The sequence below is a fragment of the Misgurnus anguillicaudatus genome, chromosome 8, assembly GCF_027580225.2.
Source record: "Misgurnus anguillicaudatus chromosome 8, ASM2758022v2, whole genome shotgun sequence".
Taxonomy (NCBI): Eukaryota; Metazoa; Chordata; class Actinopteri; order Cypriniformes; family Cobitidae; genus Misgurnus; species Misgurnus anguillicaudatus.
Genome location: NC_073344.2, coordinates 19,292,455 through 19,316,386, shown reverse-complemented (window position 1 = coordinate 19,316,386; position 23,932 = coordinate 19,292,455). Strand labels below are relative to the sequence as shown.

Here is a 23,932-nt window from a genome sequence, read left to right as displayed (position 1 = left end):
CACACATGCAGTGACGTTCCGTCTTTTTACCAGTAAGACATCATTTACACATCAGTATCAAAATACCGGTAAACTCGGAGAGAAAGCGGAAGTTACCTGTGGCGCGTGGCCGGCGAGCTCCGTCCGTGTCGTATTTGTAAACGGCGGGTTATGACTTAATATCCACGGTACTTATTTTGTTCTTTTCACATCTGTGGCAAACGCTGGCGGTCGTGACCAAACAACATTGCGTTTGGCAGCGTCAAACGGAACCTGGCGTTTGCACATTAGGCTTCACAGATGGTGTGCTAAGGACGTCGGCAATTTGGCACTTAGATGGTAAGCTGTTTTAAACAACTTTGGTGAAGAAATGTGGATGTTAACTTCAGGTGTGTTCGACTTTTAAGCAACATGTGTGTGGAAACGTCCGTAAACAGTCTGGGGGAAACCACGTCACCTGTATAAAAAACTTTCTGATTGGCCCGCCCGATCTGTCAGCACGGTCTGACGTCATCTAAATGCCGGTAATGCTATATTTTTCGTTCACACACAGCGCTTACTGGTAAATTACCGTTAATCTTACAACCTGTCTTACTGGTAAATTGGGAGCACTGATTTACCGGAAAGGTTCTGGTCACACATGACATGTTAACTGCAATTTACCAGTAAATTACCAGTAAAGACTGTATGTGTGAAAGGGACTATTGATTCACGCGATTTTATGAGAGTCACTGCGCAACACGGCAACGAACGCTCACTACACTTAAACTCTCTTGTGAATCCAAGATGGCGCCGCTACGGGAAGCTAGTTATTATAGTTTATAAAGTTCGAAATCTGGATATTCTTACAAAATCACATCAATTACCCACAATAAGACCTTTATTAACCTATTTAAGCTTTCTACCATTATAAAGCTTGGAAGAGCAAAGACATTTACAAATAACTCCAAATGTGTTCGTCTGAAAGATGATGGACATTTGTATCTGGGATTGGTTGAGGGCGAGTAAATCATGGCGTGATTTTTATATTTTTCTGGAGTATTCCTTTAAAGTTTGGTTTTCTCATAGCAGGATCTAATTTTCTTTTTCCGTTTCTTTTTTCTCAGCATTTTCATAAGCAGCCCTCGCGCAGCGGAAACACTGGAGTTTATGTAGAGACAGATGTGAAGGAGAGCTCACCGCTAGTTGTTCAGGCAGGTGTGCATCAAAATATCAGCACACACTTTTAAGGGCACAGACCCTTTTCTCTTCTATCATGTGGCTGTTTGCCTATAGGCAAAATGAGAAACCTGTCTAACACGTCTTGGCCAATTGTGAAGGCTGCCAACATCATGACAAGGGCCAAATTCACAATAGAAAAAGATCTCTACCTTCTGTAACATCACTTTTTAGCCGAAAAGCTTTTTTTTCTTTTCTTTCTTCTCTCTGTATACATTTTACATTCTTTATATTTATTTATTTATTAAGGAAGTAGAACATCTATACCTTTCAAACAAACAAGGTTCATCATAAACGAATCATGCTTGAAATGGCCAAACTTTTTAATACACACACACACACCCGACTAAGTGTAGTTTTGTTTCTAAAAATTGTTCTCGTTTTGTGTCAATGTCTGTGACCGCAATGAATAATGATGTTAAAAATGAATGTTAATAAATGTTAAGTGTTGTCTGAAGCCATTTCAAACCCCATTCAGTGCAGTAAAGCTTTAGCCGTTAACATAGGACAAAACAAACAGAGGTCTGTATACTTTTTCAATATTATTTATTGTGTTTTAAGCATAGGCTGATCTTTTCCTGATTTTGTATGAGCAAAGCTTGACCCGACTGTTGTGGTAAAACTGACATCTGTTCGAAATATACACTAATGTAGACATTGTGCCGTTTTACGATATGCAGATAAATAAGCAAAGCGAGCCGCACAGATTACTAACGTATGAATCTCTGATGCTTATTCAAGGGTTTCGTGTGTACTAAAGTTTCTGTTTTATTTCACTTGTATTGGTGACAGTAAGCAATATGAATGTAAAGCTGTTGAAACTGGAAGCGACGTATATATACAGGGTTCCCACATCATGAATCAATGAATTTTTATAAGCCTATTGGATTATGACTTTAACAAATGACTTTAGAAAATTGGTGTTAATTTATTTATTACCGTTTACTATACGTGACCATGTACTAATTTGTAAACAAATGTCTCCAATAATACAAAACAAATACTGGGAAATGCGTATTCATTATAGAAGTTTCATACATTTATTTATTTCCATACATTTTTCATTCACGAATATAAAACTTTCCTTGATTTTCCAAGTTTTCCATGACTTTGGGAACCCTGCATATTATATATGATTAAATATCTTGGTCTTTTTTACACATACACATTTTAAATTATTTATATAGTTTCTTTTTGTATAAAAATATTTGCATATGTCAGATCATATAATTAACTTTTATCACTTTATATTTACTAAAATGCTCTGGGTGTACCATAGTACCGCCATAATATCAGATTGTAATACTGATTTAGTGATTTACCATCAAATACCCAGTTATTTATTTAGTACTTTTATTACAAAGACTTACGTGGTATTCGCATCATGCTAATGTACAAAAAAATGGTAGGTTTGCTTCAAAAGAGGTACTAAACTGGAAATTCTCGCTATTTAAATGTTTGAAACTCTTCATGGAGAAAAAAGTAAAGACTTCAAGAAAAAAGCGAGGATGTGTTAATGCCCAAGTCTTTGCAGACTGGTTCAATTGTACATAATGCGATTGCACATAATAGAGATATTTAAGCACAAACTCATTTCAAGCAAAGCGCTGAATGCTTACTGCAATTGATTGTTTTCTTTTACTGCTTATGAAACTCAAGAAATATTGCACTGTACATAAAACAATTTCTCCTGTTTTGTAATTGAAAAATGATCAATCATGTTTAATAAAGTTCAGAGGGTTCGTGAAATCTTTATTTGTTGCCGTTGTGTATAATAGAGATTTATTATGAAATGACACACACCCAAAAGAGTTAAAAAAGTAAAGACAATGATTGTAGAAAGCAACCCAGAGTAAAACGTTTTGTCATAGCATTTTTATCCACAATTCACAGTTAAAGCTCAGTATAGCATCAAGTAAAATAATTGTAGACAAACGCAGGTCTTTTAAGCATTAAATGTTTAGTGCAATTTACAGCCACATTTGAAATGGTCTTAATTTATTCCTGCAGTCACAACTGTAACCAAAGATACAAAGCTTGATTGGTATTCAGAGTAAACAGATCTGACATTTAAAGAAAATGACTCAATTTTACATTTCGGTGAGTCTTTTACGCTTTGTTACCTTTTACTAGATAGTATTTGAAATGATTTGGTATTGCTCTGCTAGTACTCTGTTGGTTAAGGCACGTATTTGTTTAGTTTAGACCTGATAAAAATACCCGTTAAAGAATAAATTTCACTTTAAAAAATGTCAATTTGAGAAATCTCTTCTGCCTAGATGTTCTTCTCTCTCACATCTCTAGGTTCCACCATCTGAACTTCGATGCTTCGCGAAGAACATTGGAACCGCAGTGAACTTCACCCAGCTTTTTGTGGTAGGGGGCGAAGTCGTCTATGAAGGTACATTTGAGTCCCAGGGGTTCCAAAAGAGAACACACCTCCGTCTCCAGGGCACATTTGCCATTCACCTGAGGCCCAAACGGCTTTGGGATGCCCAGCTGGTTACCCAACACAAGCATGTTCACCTGATGATAAAAATATAGTTAATATAGCCAAAACAAATGAAAAGGCCACAAAGTCTGAGTAAGGTCATGTCAAATATTGAAATCAATAAGTAAAATCAAACTTTGATGCTTCTCCTCATTAGATGATGAGACTATAGTCTGGATTTAACAGACAATGGCCTGGTTTCACAAACAAGGTTTAGCTAAAGCCAGGACTAGGCCTTAGTTAAATTAAGATAGTTAACATCTTTTATAAACATGCCTTCCCTACTGAAAAATCCAGCTAAGACCAGCATAAGCTGGTGAGCTGGTTTTAGCTGGTCCCCAGCTTGGTTTTGCTGGTGTAGGAAGCTGGTTTTGATGGTGTAGCAAGCTGGTCTAGCTGTGTTTTGGTCACATTTTAAGCTGGTCTAGCTGGACTTAGCTGGTCATGCTGGAATACCAGCTGGCCCACCAGCATGACCAGCTTTGTCAGGCTGGGAGGACCAGCATAAACCACCTTAAACCAGCTACAACCAGCTAAAACCAGCTACCAGCTTATGCTGGTTTTAGCTGGATTTTTCAGTAGGGTTAGAAAAAGATGTTACTGGTGTGTATCTTGAGACAAATCAATAACGCTGGCATATTTTAAAGGAAAACACCACAGTTTTTCAATATTTTACTATGTTCTTACCTCAAATTAGATGAATTAATGTGCATCATGAATGTGTTAGCATTTAGCCTAGCCCTATTCATTCCTATGACTCCAAACAAAAGTTTTATTTTGTGCCACCATACTTACTCGTGAAACTACACATGTAACAGTCTTTAAATAGGGAAAACATGGAAGTGTTTGATGGCTTCTAAATTCATCTCTGTTTGGAGCCATAGGAATGAATGGGGCTAGGCTAAATGCTAACACAACACGCTGTACAAAGATTAAAAGTGCACGCATTGAAAAAAGATAGGTATGTATTAATCAATCTAAGTTTAGTTAAGAACATAGTAAAATATTGAAAAACGGTGGTGTTTTCCTTTAAGATCAAGTTATTTCAGTTGAGACATCTTAAACGTGTTTTAGTCTAGGACTAGCCTTAAGCCTTGTCTGTTAAACTTGGGGAATGTCTTATATACAACGCTTCCCCCATTTTTTAAAATAATATATTTTAAATCACCAAAACAAACATACCGCTACCCTCAAAAGGATCTGGATCCTCTTTTGATAGCCACACACATACGTATGCAACCCAGTCAACGATTCAGTAAATGAATGAATATATGAATGAAAGCAATCTAGGTCAAATGTGTTATTGCGTGTTTTAACATGTGAATGGTTTTGCTGTGTTTCCCACGGAGGGCGACATTTAACACCCAGCACAAGAGAAAGAGGTCGGAATGTTGCCGCAGATGAAAGCCGGGAAACAGGAGACATAGATGGCATGCACATCAGTAGTAGACACGCCCCTTACTGCTGATTGGCTACAAGTGCGTTTTGGTACTCAACCCGACACACTATTCAAGAGAGGGAGGTCTCTGCGGACCAAAAAGGTGTTTCCTAATTTTGGAGCTTTTTCAAACTGAAATAGGTGTTTTTCCACCTCTTCGTCTGATTGGCTCAAATTAAATGGGCGATTCCCAAATGCATTTTTGAGAAGGAGGTCTCTGGGGACCAAAAAGAAGCGTTTCCCAATTTTGGAGCGTTTTCAAACTGAAATAGGTGTTTTTCCACCTCTTTATCTGATTGGCTCAAATTGAGTAGGGGGATTCCCAAATGCATTTTTGAGGAGGTCTCTGCAGACCAAAAAGAGGTGTTTCCCAATTTTGGAGTGTTTTCAAACTGAAATAGGTGTTTTTTCAACTCTTCGTCTGATTGGCTCAAATTAAATAGGCGATTCCCAAATGCATTTTTGAGAAGGAGATCTCTAGGGACCAAAAAGAGGTGTTTCCCAATTTTGGAGCGTTTTCAAACTGAAATAGGTGTTTTTTCACCTCTTCGTCTGATTGGCTTAAATTTAGTGGCCGATTCCCAAATGCATTTTTGAGAAGGAGATCTCTGTGGACCAAAAAAGGTGTTTCCCAATTTTGGAGCATTTTCAAACTGAAATAGGTGTTTTTTCACCTCTTCGTCTGATTGGCTTAAATTTAGTAGGGGATTCCCAACTGCATTTTTGAGGAGGTCTCTGGGGACCAAAAGAGGCGTTTCCCAATTTTGGAGCATTTTCAAACTGAAATAGGTGTTTTTCCACCTCTTCGTCTGATTGGCTCAAATGTAGTGGGCGATTCCCAAGTGCATTTTTGAAAAGGAGGTCTCTGTCGACCAAGAGGCGTTTCCTAATTTTGGGGCGTTTTAAATATGAAATAGGTGTTTTTCACCTCTTTGTCTGATTGGCTCAAAATGAGTGTGCGATTCCCAAATGCATTTTTGAGAAGGAGGTCTCTGTCGACCAAAAAGAGGCGTTTCCCAATTTTGGGGCGTTTTCAATCTGAAATAGGTGTTTTTCCACCTCTTCGTCTCATTGGCTTAAATTTAGTGGGCGATTCCCAAATGCATTTTTAAAAAGGAGGTCACTGTCATCCAAATTGAGGCGTTTCCCAATTTTAGGGTGTTTTCAAACTGAAATAGGTGTTAAAAAATAATGATGCATGGCTTTTCGGGCTTCTGTACTTTTTTGATTGGATGGTTAAAAACACCTAATCCCAGTTTGAAAACGCCCCAAAATCAGGAAACGCCCCCTTTTTGTTCTGCAGAGACCTATACTTCCTTTTCAAAGCATTTTACAAATATTGCTTACCATACCTTAAAAGGCCAACTGAAGTGCTTTGGTATGTGCAGTATTATTTGATGTGGCGACATCAGTTTAACTAAAACAGGAAGTCATAACGGAACTATCGAGAAGACACACCCCTTTTTTAAAATAACCAATAGAATTTCATTTATGGCACAGTCCAGCAAAGACGTACTGTAGGGCTGTCACTTTTGTGAAAAAATCATTTTCGATTTTTAATATATAAGTGTTCATTGAATCGATTGTAAAATCGATTTTCCATGTCTAAAAAAGACGTTTCCATTTAACGGCAAATAACAGACAAATGCAAAGAGAGCGCCTGAAACGCACAAGTCAGCAATATTTCTTATTCCTTGTCATTAAGTTTCGTTCAGAATAAAAAACAGCAACAGCAGGTGCAACATTCTCTAAAAAAATATGCAGAGTGGACTGCTGCCATAAATGAAAAACATTACTGCAGGTTCAACAGGCTGCTTTTATGATTTAGGCAATTCAAAAATTATTTTAAATAATGATTCGATCCATTTCAAACAACTGTTCAAAAATGAAACTTTAAATAGACTTACTTGAAGTTGAGAACATGCTGTGTGTTTTTTTATTAAACGTAACCGACACTTAGGCGGCACTAGGCAGGCATAATGAAATGCGCAAAAAGACTAGGGCCATTACAAATTATTGGTCAGGAAAACAAGTCGATCAACATTTTAGGGGTCAAGAGCAGAGCGCTTTTCATTTACTATATGTCCATCTGTTGAGAAGACGCACTCCAACCGCACTGATGTCCCAGGGAAATTCGGGTACTTCGTTCGTTGCCAGCTGCGTATTTCGTACTGCCAATTTTCCATCTCAAAAGCGGGTCGCTGTCAGCTCGCAAGGGTGGCTCCTTGTCATAACTCATCATCTCCTGTAAGGTCACAATTTCGACGCTGTCTCGTGTTGCACAGGTTTATTGACGTTGTCCTCCATTTTCTTTGCAAAACATTAGATGCAGCTATTGAAAGCGTGAAACTATAGGTGCGTAGAATTGCTGGGTATTTTCTGTCTAGCTTTCGCACACCTACTGCACTTTCGGGATTCTTTATTTTCTTTTTCTGCTTGTTTGTGAGTTTTGTTACATCTATATTTTAACTGTTTAATTCTTTTAAAATTAATAGTGTACATATTTGGTTAAAATCGATTGCCTATTTTCGTTTTCGAAACGTTTTTTGGTTGGTCCGATCGATTGTGCAATCGATTTTCGAACGAAAAGTGACAGCCCTAACGTACTGTAACAAAATGTAGAGGGCGGGATGCTTTATGATCTAAAGAGCATTTGATTGGACAGGAAATTTGACGAGAAGCTGAAGAATAAAGCGGTTTTAGCGCACATGCCAAACTGTATGTTTTGAATGCTTATATCTTTTGTATAAGAATTTTGTTAGTGTTTTGGACCATACCAGTTTATATTTATTCTTAAGCGTAATGTATTTAATTACAATTTAATAGTTAATTAAAATTTAAAGGTGGGGTGCATGATTTTTGAAAAACACTTTTAAAAAGGGAGTCGGGCCCACTAACAAAACACACTTGTAGCCAATCAGCAGTAAGGGGCGTGTCTACTAACCGACATCGTTGCCTGGGTTGCGTATGTGTGGGGCGGGTTTATTAACAGAAAGTCCAGATTCTATTGGGGTAAGGGCGTGTTTGTTTAGGTGATTTCAAATATCAACATTGGCTTTCAGAGATCATGCACCCTGCCTTTAATTTTAATTTCATAAGCGCTTTAAGAAGCATTACATTAAGTAACAAATGATAGATTTGCTCGATTGACATTTTCTTGCTGGTTTAAGTGGAAAAATTTAAAAAACAAAGTGTCATTTCATTTACTGTACCATGTCTGGGTAGTAAGCCACAGCTCTGCGGTCACCCTCCTCTTCTTCTTTCAATATTTTAAACAAGATAGGCAAATCAATTATGTCATCGTCATCCAAACCGAGTTCCTTCTTCAAAACATCTCTGTTCCAGTCAATACAGTTCTGAGCGGGAAAGAAAACCGGTTTCACAAAAATCTCCTCACTGCGAGTTATTTACATGCTGATATTTATTGTGTTTCCTGACAAGCACTGACCTGCACATAATTGTTTTCAGCCTGTAGCTGCTTGTCACTCAAGATGTCGTCTACGGTAATAGCCTCTTCTAAACCTGGTGAAGTCAAATAGGTTAGCTTGTATTGTGCAGATTATCAGTCCTAATATAAAAAAGTAAGCGAGCGCTTACCAGGAAACATTTCGGCTTTTCCATGCCCACTGTTTTGTAAACTTTTAAAAACTTTGTAACCAGCGTCAGGGCTAGCCAGCAGCAACCGGAATTTCTGCATAGAAGAAACATTTAGGTAGTTAAGTGAAGGAAAAAGATAAGAAAGAGGTTTGTGCTTTGCAGTAATCTAAGATAAGAAAAAGAGGTTTGCGATTTGCATTAATCTAACTATTACATGTAAGTGCATTGCATTATGGGATGCAGTATTAGTATGCATTTTGTCAAAAGCAGTAATGTGTGAAGCCCTTGCTAAAGTCTCATAATTTAATACATTTAATCATTGATTTCAATGTCATTACTCAGTCAAATTTTAAAGATGTCAGGATTATATTTTCATACATTATATAGGATAAGTTTATGTAAAAAACAGTACATCTTCAGCTGGGCTTTCACATTAATAATAGTACACTATTTAAAATAGCCTGTTTACCTTTCGGTCAGGAGCTGGGACAAAAGACAAGAACTCGTCCACATGACCCACAACCAGCCAATCAGAGTAGAGAGCGATTGGCTCTTGAACCTTCTGTGCCCACAGGAATTCCTGGACGACTTGGGTCATGTTGCGACCAAGTGTTGCACTTAAAATGAAACATGGGTCCTCCTCATGATTAATTATTATTTAAGAGTACACAATACACTGTTAATCCTTTAGCTGGTACTTACGTAGGAAAAGCCACTCCGATGATAATCCTGCCGAGCGGGTAACTCTTTCCATTCACTGTAACTGGTGGGCTAACCTCCAAATTACCAAAGGAGTCCAGACTAGTCACAATCTCATCCAGAGCGTGCCGTGTCACATAACCAAAATCTGGCCCCTGTGACAGACATTTTAGACTTTAAATGCATATTAAATGCAATTTTAATGTAATGCTATCATGTGTGTTGCACGTAAGGAATTGTCTCTGTCACTAACCAGAAGGACATCATATGGAAAATCCTCAAGTCCCCTATCCCGAGGAGAATCCAGTACAACTGGGAATCCATGATGGGGAGCGTCAATGTAGCCAATCTCAATTTCATCCTGTACACACAGTCGGTAATATTACTTGTTTTTATATGACAACAACCACAAAGTTATCACAAACTAAAGCTATAACTACAGATTTACATTTAATTATAAATATTGTAAATGCATATAAATAATGCAAAGTCAATTGTTTATTAAGCAGTCAATTCGGAATATTTAGACCTGTGACCCTGGACCAAAAAAACATAAGTTTAGGTTTATAAAGCACAGGTTTATTGTAGCCAAAATACATTTTATGGGTAAATAAATTATTCCAAAAATAATTAGGATATTAAGTAAAGATCATGTTGGATGAAGATATTTTATACATTTTACCCTAAAAATATCAACAATGTATTTATAATTTGTAATATTTGTTTCAAAGGACTTCATTTGGACAACTTTAAAGACAATTTTCTCTTTTTTTTGTCAGATATTGTCCTAACCAAACCATACATCATTGGAAAGCTTATTTATTCAGCTAAAAAAATGACCCTTATGACTGGTTTTGTGGTCCAGGGTCACATATGTGTGAGAAAAGAAATCCACAGATGTCTGATGTTTGATGCTATTAAGTTACTAATAAAAAGTTTAGTGATCAACACAATGGCTAAAAAAATGATATTATTCCATAAATGGCATTAAAGGAAAACACCACAGTTTTTTAACATTTTACTTTGTTCTTACCTCATTTTAGACGAATCAATACATGCCTATCCTTTGTCAATGCGTGCACTTAATCTTTGTACAGCGCGTCGTCAACGTGCCAGCATCCAACCCAGCCCCATTCACTCCCCAGGATCCAAACAGGGATAAACTCAGAAGCAACCAAACACCTCCATGTTTTCCCTATCTAAAGACTGTTACTAGTTATACGAGCAAGTATGGTGGCACAAAATAAACGTGGCAATTTTTTTAAGCGGATAAAAGAACTATATTGTATGGCGGAAGAGCACTTAGTTTGCAGCACTTCCACTTTGGGCGAAAATTCTTTATCCGCTTAAAAAAAAAAATCGACATTTTATTTTGTGCCATCATACTTACTCGTGTAACTACTCATGTAACAGTCTTTAAATATGGTAAACATGGAAGTGTTTGGTGGCTTCTAAATTCATCCCTGTTTGGATCCTAAGGAATGAATGGGGCTAGGCTAAATGCTAACACATTAACAACGCACTGTACAAAGATTAAGTGCACGCTAAAAAAAAGATAGGGTATTAATTGGTCCAAGTTGAGGTAAGAACATAGTAAAATATTGAAAAATGGTGGTGTTTTCCTTTAATAGTTTTTATTTTATACAGTACATGCAACTTTGACTTTTGTTTGATGTTTTGCTCTATTTCCATCTCCATTCAGTGAAAGCACATGCTATCCATATACATTTTGTAAACATATTCGTCCTAAACAGAAACCCGATTTCTATTTTTTGTGCATTTAAAATTTCTGATTCTGATGTGATTTTGGTTCTGTATCTGCTTTTCCGTTGACGATTAGTGTGAATTTTGTTTTCTGTCAGCTGTGTGCAAGAATCACAAAGCAGTTGATACAACCAGATGATATTTTATTTTCCACGCTGGTGATTTGTGTGTAAACACAGATGAAGCTTCTTTTTTCAAAGGTTTTAACTAACCACTGCTTAATCTAACTAACCTTAATAATGAAATAAAACTGAAAATGCAGCATAATAACTGATAAACAGCCAATATCTAATACGACTCTGCTTTTGATGCTCTGCTTTAAATTTTACATTAAAAAAAGTTCTGACCTGCATCCAGCGATCACCTCGGTTCATGTACTCGTGACACACTTTCAGTTTGTACCCACTGCTCTCCACCAATTTCCTAATGCTCTTCAGGAATGCGAAGTTATCATCGGTGCTGGGAAGAAAATCAAACATCCAAATGTAATGGACATCCCACATGTCATGTTTGATTAAACAGAGACTTAATCTCTCACCTGCAAACAAACACCGTGATGGGTTTGAGGGTGTTGGGGGTCATGATCCATGGAGAAACATGAAACATGACCTGATCTGTAAAGATGGGGGTTTCAGGGCAACCCTGTTGAAGAACAAACAAATCTAATCTGTATTTTTCAAATTGTTCATTGTGTTTTCTCATGCACAGACATGCGGTTACCTTTTTAACACTTAACAACAGATTATAATAAACATGCAACATTATAATTAGCATAAAATTAGTTTTAGTTTTTACGAGCCATAGATTTGCTTTCAGGGTTCCAACTCAATGTCAAATTCCCTAACTTTCACTGACTAAACAGCTGAAATTTTATGACTTGTAGTGTAGTGTACACCGTGAGTTTTTAAAAAAATATATTAAACGAATAAACAATGGCACACAAAAAAAACAGGCCGTTTAGAAATCACAGGGTTCCCACATCTTAGTTAACTTCAAAATTCAAGGACCTTTTAAGGACTTTCCAGGTCCAATACCCTCAAATTCAAGGACTAAATGTTGGGACACATTTCAAGTGAGAGCAAGATTACATCGTGATACCTTTTAAGATACATTGTTACAGTTCCCTTTCAAGGGAAACTTCCCAGGGCCTTGAATCCCCCCCCCCCCACCAGATTCATAAACTTTTGAGGATTTCAAGGACCCGTGGGAACCCTGAAATCAGTGAAAGCTTGGACCCGGAAACGGCATTCCTTATGTCACAACAAGCGAATTACATTTTGATAAATGCAAACTAAAATTTAAATCCCTGATAGTACATGACTTAATAAATATATAAAATTTCCTGACTTTCAATGTCTGGAATAGACCTTTGAAAATTCTATGATATTCCAGAAATTTCATGACTCGTGGGAACCCTGTGCTTTGTTTAAAACAAAAAATGAATATGTCAGCATTAAAGGAATAGTCTACTCATTTTCAATATTAAAATATGTTATTACCTTAACTAAGAATTGTTGATACATCCCTCTATCATCTGTGTGCGTGCACGTAAGCACTGGAGCGCGCTGCGACGCTTCGATAGCATTTAGCTTAGCCCCATTCATTCAATGGTACCATTTAGAGATAAAGTTAGAAGTGACCAAACACATCAACGTTTTTCCTATTTAAGACGAGTAGTTATACGAGCAAGTTTGGTGGTACAAAATAAAATGTAGCGCTTTTCTAAGCGGATTTAAAAGAGGAAGTATATTTTATGGCGTAATAGCACTTTTGGGAGTACTTCGACTCGCCTGAAAAGTCCGCTCCCCTTCTTCCTCTCATAGGTCCTGTCCCAAATGGCACACTCCGGACTTGTGGTCCTCCCATAAGTGCTATTACGCCATACAATATAGTTCCTCTTTTAAATCCGCTTAGAAAAGCACTACGTTTTATTTTGTACCACCAAACTTGCTCGTATAACTACTCGTCTTAAATAGGAAAAACGTTGATGTGTTTGGTCACTTCTAACTTTATCTCTGATTGGTACTATTGAATGAATGGGGCTAAGCTAAATGCTATCGAAGCGTCGCAGCGCGCTCCAGCGCTTACGTGCACGCACACAGATGATAGAGGGATGTATCAACAATTCTTAGTTAAGGTAATAACATTTTAATATTGAAAATGAGTAGACTATTCCTTTAACATTCTTCAAAAAACATTTTTTCCTTTACACAAAAAAATATAAAATATGCCTTAAACAAAATATGTAGTAAAGAATAGCCTAACATTTACTTCCAGACCATTTGATATCTTAAAAAATGTTACATTTGAGATTATAGGATTGCCTGTCACACAAACCTTTCCACTGGGTTCTAGTAGACTAAGGTTGATGGTGACGAGGCCGTCGAAGTCTTTATCGGGAAAACGAAGGCCTTCTACATAGAACTGCAATTCAGTTTTTCCTCCCAGATAGGGCACTTCATCTGCCAACATGTCCTTTCCCACCACCATGACATAATCCTTCAGGAATAACTTCAGGAATTGGTAATCTGGTACAAAAAAGACAACTCATTTCTTAAAGCAATATGCATTATATTTAATGAAAAATTGACCGGTAGGTCATTTTATTTGAAAAACTACCTCTTAAAATTCCTAAATTCACATTATACAGGCATAAATCCTTTTGTCTGACAACATATTCAGTTTTCTTTCAGCTTTAATATTCGTTTTGCAGATGTTTGCGTCTTAACTCACGCCACTTGTCTGCTTGTCCACCTTTATTGACTCGAGGTCTGAAGACTCGGACGCTCTCAGAAGCCGACTTTGAGATGTGCATGCTCAGTTTATAGCCCTCGGGAAGTTCGGATGGCCCGTTGATGCGCAAGATCATCTTAGACATGTCCTGCAAATCTGCCATCGCAGAAAGATAAACTGTTAGCATTCTCATTTTCTGATCAAGTCACCAAGTGGTGAGACCATCTTATTGTCTTTAAAGCAAAATAAAAATCTTCAATATACAAGTTTCTTAAATGCAAATAAGTCCTTTTAAGATATGACTGTATGTAGTGTTGCGATAAAAATAGCTTGACCAAAACACAGGTGCATATGAAACAAATATGTTTAAAAATGAACTTGAACATTATAACTCACCGGAGACTTTAGTTATCTCTTTTTTTTCCGAGTCTATTTTCTTATAGTATCCCGACTCAGAATCACAGTTGACCAGAACAATCGCCCCATGGCCATTAGGACCCCACTTCCATGATGCCTAAAGCAAAATAAACAAAAAACGTTAATCAAACCTGGAATTATGTATTATAACAAATGCCTGCAGAGGGCACCAGCAGACTCACGATTGTAATTTTTGCTTTCATTTTGAATCGTGAAAATACTTACTTTTGACCAAAGAATGTTTAAATTCATTTTAAAAACTTTAATATTTGTCTAATTCTTTGCAATAGAAATGATACAGCCAGTGTAATTCTTGACCAAGAACATGCAGACATTATTGACCAGTTTCCCAGACAAGACTTAAAGGGACACTTCACCCATTTGCATTAAGCTTTGTATAGTTAGAACCCCAGACATGTTTATCAATGGTCATGCATAATTTTCTCAGTTGCCGCTGAGACAGGAGAAATACAGATTTCAGTGTTGCACTTCCTTCTTTCAATGATTTAAAAATCCTCATTTTGGATCATTGACAGAAGGAAGTCCAATATCTTTGTTGAGGGAGTGAGACTACAAACACCCCTTTTCTTGGTCAAATAGGCACCAAATTCTAAACACATGTTAAATTTCACCTACAAATATAACACACTTTCAATAAAGATTAATGTTTTTTACAGGTGAAATGCTCCTTTAAGCCTTGTCCCAGACTAAAATGAAATTTGAGCTGTCTTAACTGAAAATAACTTGCCCTGAAATATCCTAAAATATGTCAGTGCCATTGATTTGTCTCAAGATGCCCGCCTGACATTTTAAAGTGGCTTAAATATCCTAATTAAACTAAGGTATAGGCTTGGCTTAAGATAAACCTTGTCTGTGAAACATGGCTAAAATTATGTAAAGGGTTTAATGAGAGATTAATCTACTGAGACACATTACATCTGAATAATCCACATACAAACACAATACGTATCAGACTTTATACGAGTTCCCAAATAAACAGTATTAGAAACCCAAAGAAAAAAGTAGAATAAAGACAGAATATAATGCATAATGCCGAAACTTAACTTTGTGCTGATATCACAAGAAAGCATTTTACCTCCTTAAGAAATCTTGTGACATTTTAATTGTCGCGTAAGATCTCGTCACACCCTTAATGCTGCGTTCACACCAGTCGCGGTAGAGGCGTCAAGCATGAGTTATTTCAATGTTAAGTCAATGTGAAGACGCGTTGACATGCATTTGGAGGTATCGGCGCTCGAATAAGACGTTTAGCGCAGCGCAGTAGATGCGATTCCGCATCATTTGCTCGTCTTGTTCGCGCGAATAGTGCGAATTGAGATTTGCAGTGGCAAATGCGCGAGTTAAAAAAATTTGAACTTTGGCGGAAAAATGCGCAAGTGTGTTCAATACTTATTCCCTGTGTTATTTCACTTTATTTATTATGACTCAACTTGTATACTTAAATGTTCTGATTTCTTTGTATAAATTCAATATTTCCCTGCTGTATATATTCGTAACAGTTTTATCTTTAACTGTTCCCCATCTGATTCTCATGACCTTGCATCAGTTGATGATAAAACTAAACATAGGGAGGAGCCAAAACATTCAGTCCTGTCAATCATCATTAGTACAAGAGTATATAAGCCACATTCTTTGTGCTTTTCTGATGACAATTTCTCCGGCATCCCTCCTCCTTCTTAAACACATCTCCCCAAGGGCTAAACAGAACCGACCACAAGACTCCAAAAAGACAAAGCTCACCTTGTTTGGATTGTTTTTCTCAACAATGCCATCTCGGTCTGCGTCTACATCCAGAGATATCTCTGCAACAGAACAAAGAACAGATCACTTGTTGCTACATACACAAATGTTTATTAAAAAAAGCTGTGTAGTTTACATAATAAACAGCTTTAAACTGGTATGCATACACAAGCACTTAAAGGTCAGCTATGGCTTTTCGTTGTAATTACTGTGTGTGTTATGGCCGAGCAAGATGAATTAGGTAACGTACCGACGACTGTAAAGTGCACCACGGCGTTTCCAATCGTATCTTTATTTTCCTTGTAGTACCTGACAGATAACTGAAACAGATCAGATGCTTAGAAACAAACATGAAGCGGATTACTGCAAACATGAGCATGAAATTTCATGTTGTGGATTAATTTCAGAATTGTTTTAATGATTTGAAACCTTTATTTTATGCTGGCAGTTTACAGAATTGCAGAAGTGGCTTATTACTGTGTCTGAAAGAAAACCACAGTTTAGTCTGAGACGTTTAACCACATGATGCCCATCAGAGATGTTGACAGACTGTGAATTTGTTTCTTGGTTATTAAAGGGATAGTTCATCTAATTTTACAGCTCACAAAAAGTGCATTTGTTCTTAAAAAAAGAATCGTTTTTGATGGATGGATGCATTTTTGAAACTTTAAAATTGGGGCACTATCCAATGCCATTATAAAGCTGAAAAGAGCCAGGATATTATTTCATTTAAAGAAAAAACTCATATATACCCAAGATGGATTGAGGGTGACTAAATATGGGCTAATTTTCTATTTTTGGCTCAACTAATCCTTTAAGTTTTGACTACACATCTTTCACTATGTCTCTAGTTGAACATGCTTTAATCTGCTAACAGGAATGTTGTACTTTCATGTCATTTAAAGCATTTTCTCCGTGTTGGAATCCACGCAGCAGAAAGGGCAGATGTTGTCTGGACTTGCCCATTGTAATCTCTAGCTACAGGTTTCCCAGCACTGTTGTGATTGGTTAAAGTTACCTTCCTGTCATTTGCAGCCTCGCTGGCTATGTCCATAGTGATGAATAGGAGAGAGTTTGGGGTAAGTGGGTATGCGGCGGCATTCTGGTCTTTTGCCACGGGCAGGATTTTGTAATGTATTTTGGGGGAACATCTTACAGAGAAAAACCTGGATTCGGGTGGGGCACACCTGCAGAAAGCACACATACATTGCAGAGGTTACAACTTGCATGCATATACATGTGTATACGTTGTAGCGTACAGTCTTGACAGCCATGACATTTGTCAGTGAAGATCTACTAATCTTCAAGTATTATATGCATTATTTTGATAAGTATTGAAATAGTTTAGACGTAGCTGCTTAGGGATGTCATCAGCCCAAATATAATCAAGTACGTAATTTATTATGAGCAATACAATAATGATTCACATCTATGTACACTAGTCATTAATCACGCTAATGTCATAAGGGATTGGTCTCTTTCTGTATAAAAATAAGAAACAGGAAGTATTTCTAAAAGCTAAAGAAAAGCTATGAGTTTGTTTGTAAAGCTATCAAACACAATAGCTGGCAGGATCAGTTACAAACGGAGGCGTTGAGACAGAGATGAATTTGAATAATGTCACAGTACAACGAGTGCATTCATATGGGACGGAAAGAAGAAAACAATTTAACAATCCAACCAACTTTCAGTCATAGGAAATATCACTGCAACCAAATGTTGTAATGTAGCTTACATTTCATATAACTGATTATGATGAAATGTTTGCTAATGTAAGAACACATTAACATAGTTAAAGATTATGTTAACACTTAATAATAAGAAGATCTATTCATAACATTAGTTAATGGATAAACTAACAACTAATAATAATGAGCACCAGTATTTGTTCATCTTTGGGTCAATTAGTCATTGTTTGTTTATGTTAGTTAGTTCATTGTGCACTGACTAATGATGCAACTTTTCATTTAAAAATGTATTAGTAAATGTTGACATTAAGTTAACATGAATTAAAGCGATAATTCACCCAAAAAAATTAAATATCTGTTATCATTTACTCACTCTCATGCTTTTACTTTGTTCTGATCAACACAAAGGAAGGTATTTGAGCAATGTATGTAACCGATCAGAGGCCCCATTGACTTCTATGGTATTCTTTTAACCTATACTAGTCAATGGGGCCTCTGATCCGTAATTTATTAGAGGCCCCATTAAGAAATTTATACAGGTTTGTAACAACATGAGAGTAAGTAAGTGACAGAATTTTCATTTTTGGGTGAACTATCCCTTTAAATGCTGTGTAAGTATTGTTCATTGTTAGTTTATGTTAACTACCAAGTTTATAAATTAATTTATGTGCATGAATGTAATTAAAACATTAAATTAAATTAATTAAAATATATATATATATATATATATATACACAAAATAAAAGTTGTGTGCAGAGTGCTGTGTGTAAATGTTTGGTATATAAATACACATGCATTTAAGAAACATTTACACACACACAGACACACACATTTAAACATTGTGTGTGTGTGTGTGTGTGTGTGTGTGTGTGTGTGTGTGTGTGTGTGTGTGTGTGTGTGTGTGTGTGTGTGTGTGTGTGTGTGTGTGTGTGTGTGTGTGTGTGTGTGTGTGTGTGTGTGTGTGTGTGTGTGTGCGCGTGCGTGCGTAAATATATATTTTTCTTAAATGTATACATGTATGTGTGTATTTATATATACACACACAATAATACAATACACACACAAATATATTATGCAAACACAAACTCGCAGTGAGAGTAAAATGTAACCGCAATATACAGTAGTAAATATTTGACATACCCAACCCTGTTCTGTAAATACGATTAATTTCAGGTTCACTAACGTTAGTTGGTTATAAATGTGATGTCATTTCAAGTCTTAAATGAATAAAAACCCAGCCCACGGAAAACAAACAACAAAGGAACACGTTATCAGCATGCTTCGTTTGTAACCGATATCAACAAAAACTGAACCGCTCGATATTTTACAGTTATACGGTCAAAACTTAAATGTTTAGTTTTTGTTCCATGTTTATCTACATGAGTCAGACGGACATATTTGGCAATGTTTAAAGTGCTCAAGAACACTGAGTGAGTTTCATTTTAACGTCTTTAAAGATTAAAATTCAAGAAATAAATTCATCAAAGTTTCAGTGAGTATACACACGCGCAGAGCGCGTGGAAATTAATAAGCGTGCTCACCTGTCTATATTCACAATCAGCTCGGTTCCGATCACATACGTCGTGAGTGTCGTTTTTTCAGTGTCAATTCTCAATGTCCGCTGGACCACCATGATGTGTCGAGACAAGTTTCTTTCAAAGTGAGTCTCTAACAAATACCTCTAAGCCCTTTTATCAGCCCACGAGCAGTCTATTGGTTAACCGAAAGCAGGTGGATATCTAGGAAACTTCAGATGACCATTATCTGACGACTGTAAACGCCCACACAGTCATACTTCAAACGACCTACTGCTTGGGGTCGCTGTTTAGACTACTGTGCTTCCTACTTAGTACTTACTGTGTGTTTACTCATATAATACATTTCCTCTAAATATTTACTAATAATCCCTTTACAAGGTAGTGTGTTTTGGGTCTTATTTTAGTATGATTTAATGGTGCTCTATTGGTTCCCATTCACTTGATACTGTAACATTTCACAACAGAACCCAAAACATTACCAGTAGTGATCCACAGAGACCATTATAGTTTGCAATCAAAACAACCCCCATTGTAACAATTTAATCCATTATAATTGCTGCAATGGTTTCCATTGGTTTTTTAACAAGGAATATTGGCCATTATGCCAAGTACACTCGGTTCGGTTCCTTAAAGCAGTGGTTTTCAAACTGGGGGCCGTGAGATGGTGCCAGGGGGGCCCCAGTTTTATGACATTTTATGAAATACATTAATTTATCATGAATTCTGGGTAATTAAACCTAAAAAAATAAGGCTATAACCAAAAGCACTACTTTTTTGTTAAATTTTATGTTTTTTTTTTTTTTATAAAAATGTTGAGTTAGAACAGTTTTTTGTCACAAATTTTCTTTGGGGGGCCGCAAAGGAATGCACAGTTTACAAAGGGGGCCGCACGCTGAAAATGTTTGGGAACCACTGCCTTAAAGGTTTCTAAAATGTCCTTGTTGGGCTGTGTGGTTCCACAAAGATCATTTAAAGAGAACCTATTTCATTGCTAAAAAACAACGCTATTCTGTGTATTTTCGTGGTTTATGGTTAAAAAACACATTTTCCACATACCGTACATTTTTGTAGCTCCAGGTTTCACTCTCTTCCTGAAATGCATGGATTTGAAAAGCTCGGTGTCTCTGATTGGCCAGCTAATCTGTATGTTGTGATTGGCCTGAATACCTCTGACGTCAGCTGCAAATGTGACGCCCCTTACCATGTTTGAAAGATTCGCTCACAATGCAATGCTAACAGGAGTTAACTTACAGGCTGTGAGTCCAAAGCGGGAAGAATTATGATAATGTCGGTCTTGTCTACATCACCAATCCCAGGAAGTAAACAGTTGTCTACAGTCTGTGTGCTTGTTGTATAGTCCAAGAAAAGACTTCGGGGTTTGTACCTTTTGCATACGTTAACATGTACTTATAGACACTTACACACCAAAGAAAATGTAAAATCGTAAATCGAACCTAGGTGCTCTTTAACATCTATAACCTTGTTGCTCAGATTCTCTGTAGTGGATAAAGGTTGGGAAAAACTGAAAGATATATTGGCAACCTTTTTGTTTGGCTTAGATTGACTTGGTTCCGACTTGACTACAACAAACCTTTTTTTGCACCTTTTAAATATATTATGATTTCATTACATTTACACATTTGGTGCATGCTTTAATTCAAAGTGACTTACTAGTGCACATTTTTATCAGTATGCGTGTCCCCTGGGGCTCGAACCCTTTGCACTGCTAATGCTATGTTATACCACCAGAGCTACAGGTACACTAACAATTTCATAAAACTAACACAAACTATGCATTTGTTGGCAGAGCATTACTTTACCTACCTGTACAGGTTCACCTTCAATTCCGTACCAATTTTATACACGATTTTTGTGGTTTCGTTGACATCTATCCGACAACTTCGCTGATGCATGTTTGTCACCGTGTCCGAGTGCCTCCTCTTCTTGCGTGCTTTTCGAGGTGAACTGGTTGATCCTTTTTGTGTCATTTCCATTTTAATATCTTCCATGTAAACAGGTTTCAGCTAACCTGTTTCTTTACCACAGTGAGGCGTATTTTGCAGGAGATGCAATAAACATGTTCTCACCTGTCCAAGAACGTGCTCAGGGCTAGATATTTCAGAAATAATTTAAAGGGAAAATGTACCAGGTTGAGTTATGCTGATGAGTATTAACAAAACCTGTATAGCAAATGACCACAGTAGCTCAGTAAAAAAGTAAAGATTTCGGATTCACAGCTTCAAATGTTTCCCATATAAATGGGAATCTGAATTTGCACATTATTAGGTGTAGGGCTGATTTATAGGCACAGCAAAAAAGTCATATGCACTTTCTCTATACTGCAATAAACTGAGACCTGCTTGAAACTAAGCATGTTAAAACAGGAATAAGTGTCATCTTTTGGAAAAAGGGTCAAAAAATGGTGCTGTCAATGGGGCATCACCCTTTAAAAAGGTCATGTCTATTTAGGTACAGATGTGGATACATTTGGTACCAACACCTCTGAGCTACTAATATGACCTTTTTAGGTATAAAGGTTTACTTTCTCTTTAAAATAGCATTTTGAGTTGCAGTTGAGGACATCAATTCACAACATGCCCTCTCCCCCAGGCACAATAAGTAGACTATACTTGCACACTAAAAAGTACCTTGCATTATAGGGCTTGAGAGACCCACCACCCAAATATGGCTACACCCAGACATCACCTGACATACGACTATTCCCCACAGGCATTTTAAGGATCATGCTGTGATTTTGCAAAGATTTATGACAACAGTTTACAGTCTGACTCACGGTTGTGACATATACGCCTATTGCACAGGTATCTGTGCATAAAGAACACTCAAATGTCACTGGGAGGAGATCTAGCAAATCAGATACTAAAACAAACAATATAAATAGAAATGGTTAACCCCATTTAATTAAACCCAAAAACACAGGTTCTAACCTGTTGCTGCTGGTTGAAGAAACAGGCAGTGTTGACCCCCCTTTTTACTATACTATACTTTACTATACTTATTGTATAACACTAAATATCTTATTTTTGTCTGTCAATCTTTGGGACCAAAACAATTAACACATTGAATAATAATTCTAAGGATTTAAATCATTTGGGTTAATGGTGTTATGCTTACATGGTTTATTTTACTGGATCATTTACATTTGTAATTTTTTCTATTTATTTTCTCTTACTCTTATTTGCCAAAAATATTTGTTTTTTAATATGAATAATTTAAATTAAAAAGGAATATATATATAAATATATATAAATATTAATATATATAAATATTAAATTATTAATATATATTAAAAACAAAGAAAAAAATATATTCATAAATTTACATTTGTAATTTAACAGAGTAACATTAAATGTTATTTTATCACATGTATCAAAATTATACATCATAAAATAAAACAAGTGTGTTTATGTGCCCTAATATGGAAGGTATTTTTGGTCTTTTTTAAATTAATTAATTAAATGATAAAATAAAAATTAATTCACAAAATATGTCCCAAATTTGAAAATTAAATGCTTAAATAAAAATTTAAACATTAAATTAAATTATTTAATTTTCATTTTCAACGTGATGAAGCATCATTCTGGCCAAATTGAAAAATAAAATAAAATTGATGATTTGACATTTCATTTTCCATATTATATACTATCATAATATTCTGTACTTTGCCAAAAAATCTTGCAAATATTCTTCAAATCAAACCCAATACCCAATATATATTAAAAACAAAGAAAAAAAATATCTATATATATCTATATCTATATCTATATCTATATATCTATCTATCTATATATATCTATCTATCTATATATATATATATATATATATATATATATATATATATATATATATATATATCTATCTATCTATCTATCTATCTATCTATCTATCTATCTATCTATCTATATATCTATATATCTATATATCTATATATATATATATCTATATATATATATATCTATATATCTATATCTATATCTATATCTATATCTATATCTATATATATATATCTATATATATATATATATATATATACATATACATTTTTTTTCCCTTTGTTTTTAATATATATTGGGTATTGGGCTTAATTTGAAGAATATTTGCAAGATTTTATGAATATATATTCATAAATTTACATTAGAGTAACATTAAATGTTAAAAAAAAAAGAAGTTTGAATGACAAGTTCACTGGCCAATCAGGTGAGGCTCCAAGTAGCACGAGTCAGAGCAGTGGGCGGGATTACGTGCAAACGGAGGAAGATGCTTTTGTTTTCCTTGGGAAAAAGTCGAGGAACAATCTTTGGAAATGAGACTTTTCTGCAATATTTCACATCGACTTCAAACGCAAACTCACGATATCATATAGGATATTAACTCCTGCGGAACAATCAAACCGTATTTCTGCATCTTGACGCTTGTTTGACGCTCGTGTGGGAATTCTCCTCAGAGCTGCGGAGATCTCGAGGCGGAAGACGGGAATCGCGAGGGGACCAAGTGATGACTCCGAGTTACTCCAGTTTGATTTTATGCAATGTTTGCGATGCTTTTCGCATCAATTCCGATTCACATCAAAGCAAAGACATATCCTAAA

The 23,932-nt window shown here is 36.1% G+C and overlaps 2 protein-coding genes across 9 annotated transcripts in view; one reads left to right on the top strand and one right to left on the bottom strand.

The window, feature by feature from the left end:
• Positions 1-2,946, top strand: part of rap1gapb (RAP1 GTPase activating protein b) — a 168,820-nt gene extending 165,874 nt beyond the window's left edge. For all 7 annotated transcript variants that reach the window (XM_055213658.2, XM_073870427.1, XM_055213653.2 and 4 more), the window contains one exon: positions 1,086-2,946. The gene's annotated coding sequence lies outside the window, so the exon portion shown is untranslated. The remainder of the gene's footprint in view (positions 1-1,085) is intronic.
• Positions 2,919-21,300, bottom strand: padi2 (peptidyl arginine deiminase, type II). Of its 2 annotated transcripts, none has more exons than XM_055213661.2 (16): positions 21,148-21,300; positions 17,116-17,284; positions 16,348-16,417; positions 16,098-16,159; positions 14,316-14,433; positions 13,920-14,075; positions 13,524-13,714; positions 11,725-11,828; positions 11,534-11,645; positions 9,676-9,783; positions 9,426-9,577; positions 9,193-9,340; positions 8,724-8,817; positions 8,575-8,648; positions 8,339-8,482; positions 2,919-3,723 (listed from the first exon to the last, which is right to left on the bottom strand). In XM_055213661.2, exons 1-16 carry the CDS (start codon positions 21,234-21,236, stop codon positions 3,490-3,492), a joined length of 2,025 nt encoding a protein of 674 aa, XP_055069636.2. In that variant the 5' UTR covers positions 21,237-21,300; the 3' UTR covers positions 2,919-3,489. The 2 variants fall into 2 exon arrangements, with proteins under 2 accessions (XP_055069636.2, XP_055069635.2); XM_055213660.2 differs by lacking the exon at positions 21,148-21,300 and adding an exon at positions 19,327-19,547.
• Between the last annotated feature and the right edge of the window lie 2,632 nt (positions 21,301-23,932).

Coding starts and splice junctions, on each gene's coding strand:
- padi2 (XM_055213660.2), bottom strand. CDS start 19,418: ATGGTGGTCCAGCGGACATTGAGAATTGACACTGAAAAAACGACACTC. Junction 16,160..16,347: donor GGTGCACTTTACAGTCGTCG/GTACGTTACCTA, acceptor GTTCTGTTGCAG/AGATATCTCTGGATGTAGAC. Junction 11,646..11,724: donor ATCACGGTGTTTGTTTGCAG/GTGAGAGATTAA, acceptor TTTTCTTCCCAG/CACCGATGATAACTTCGCAT.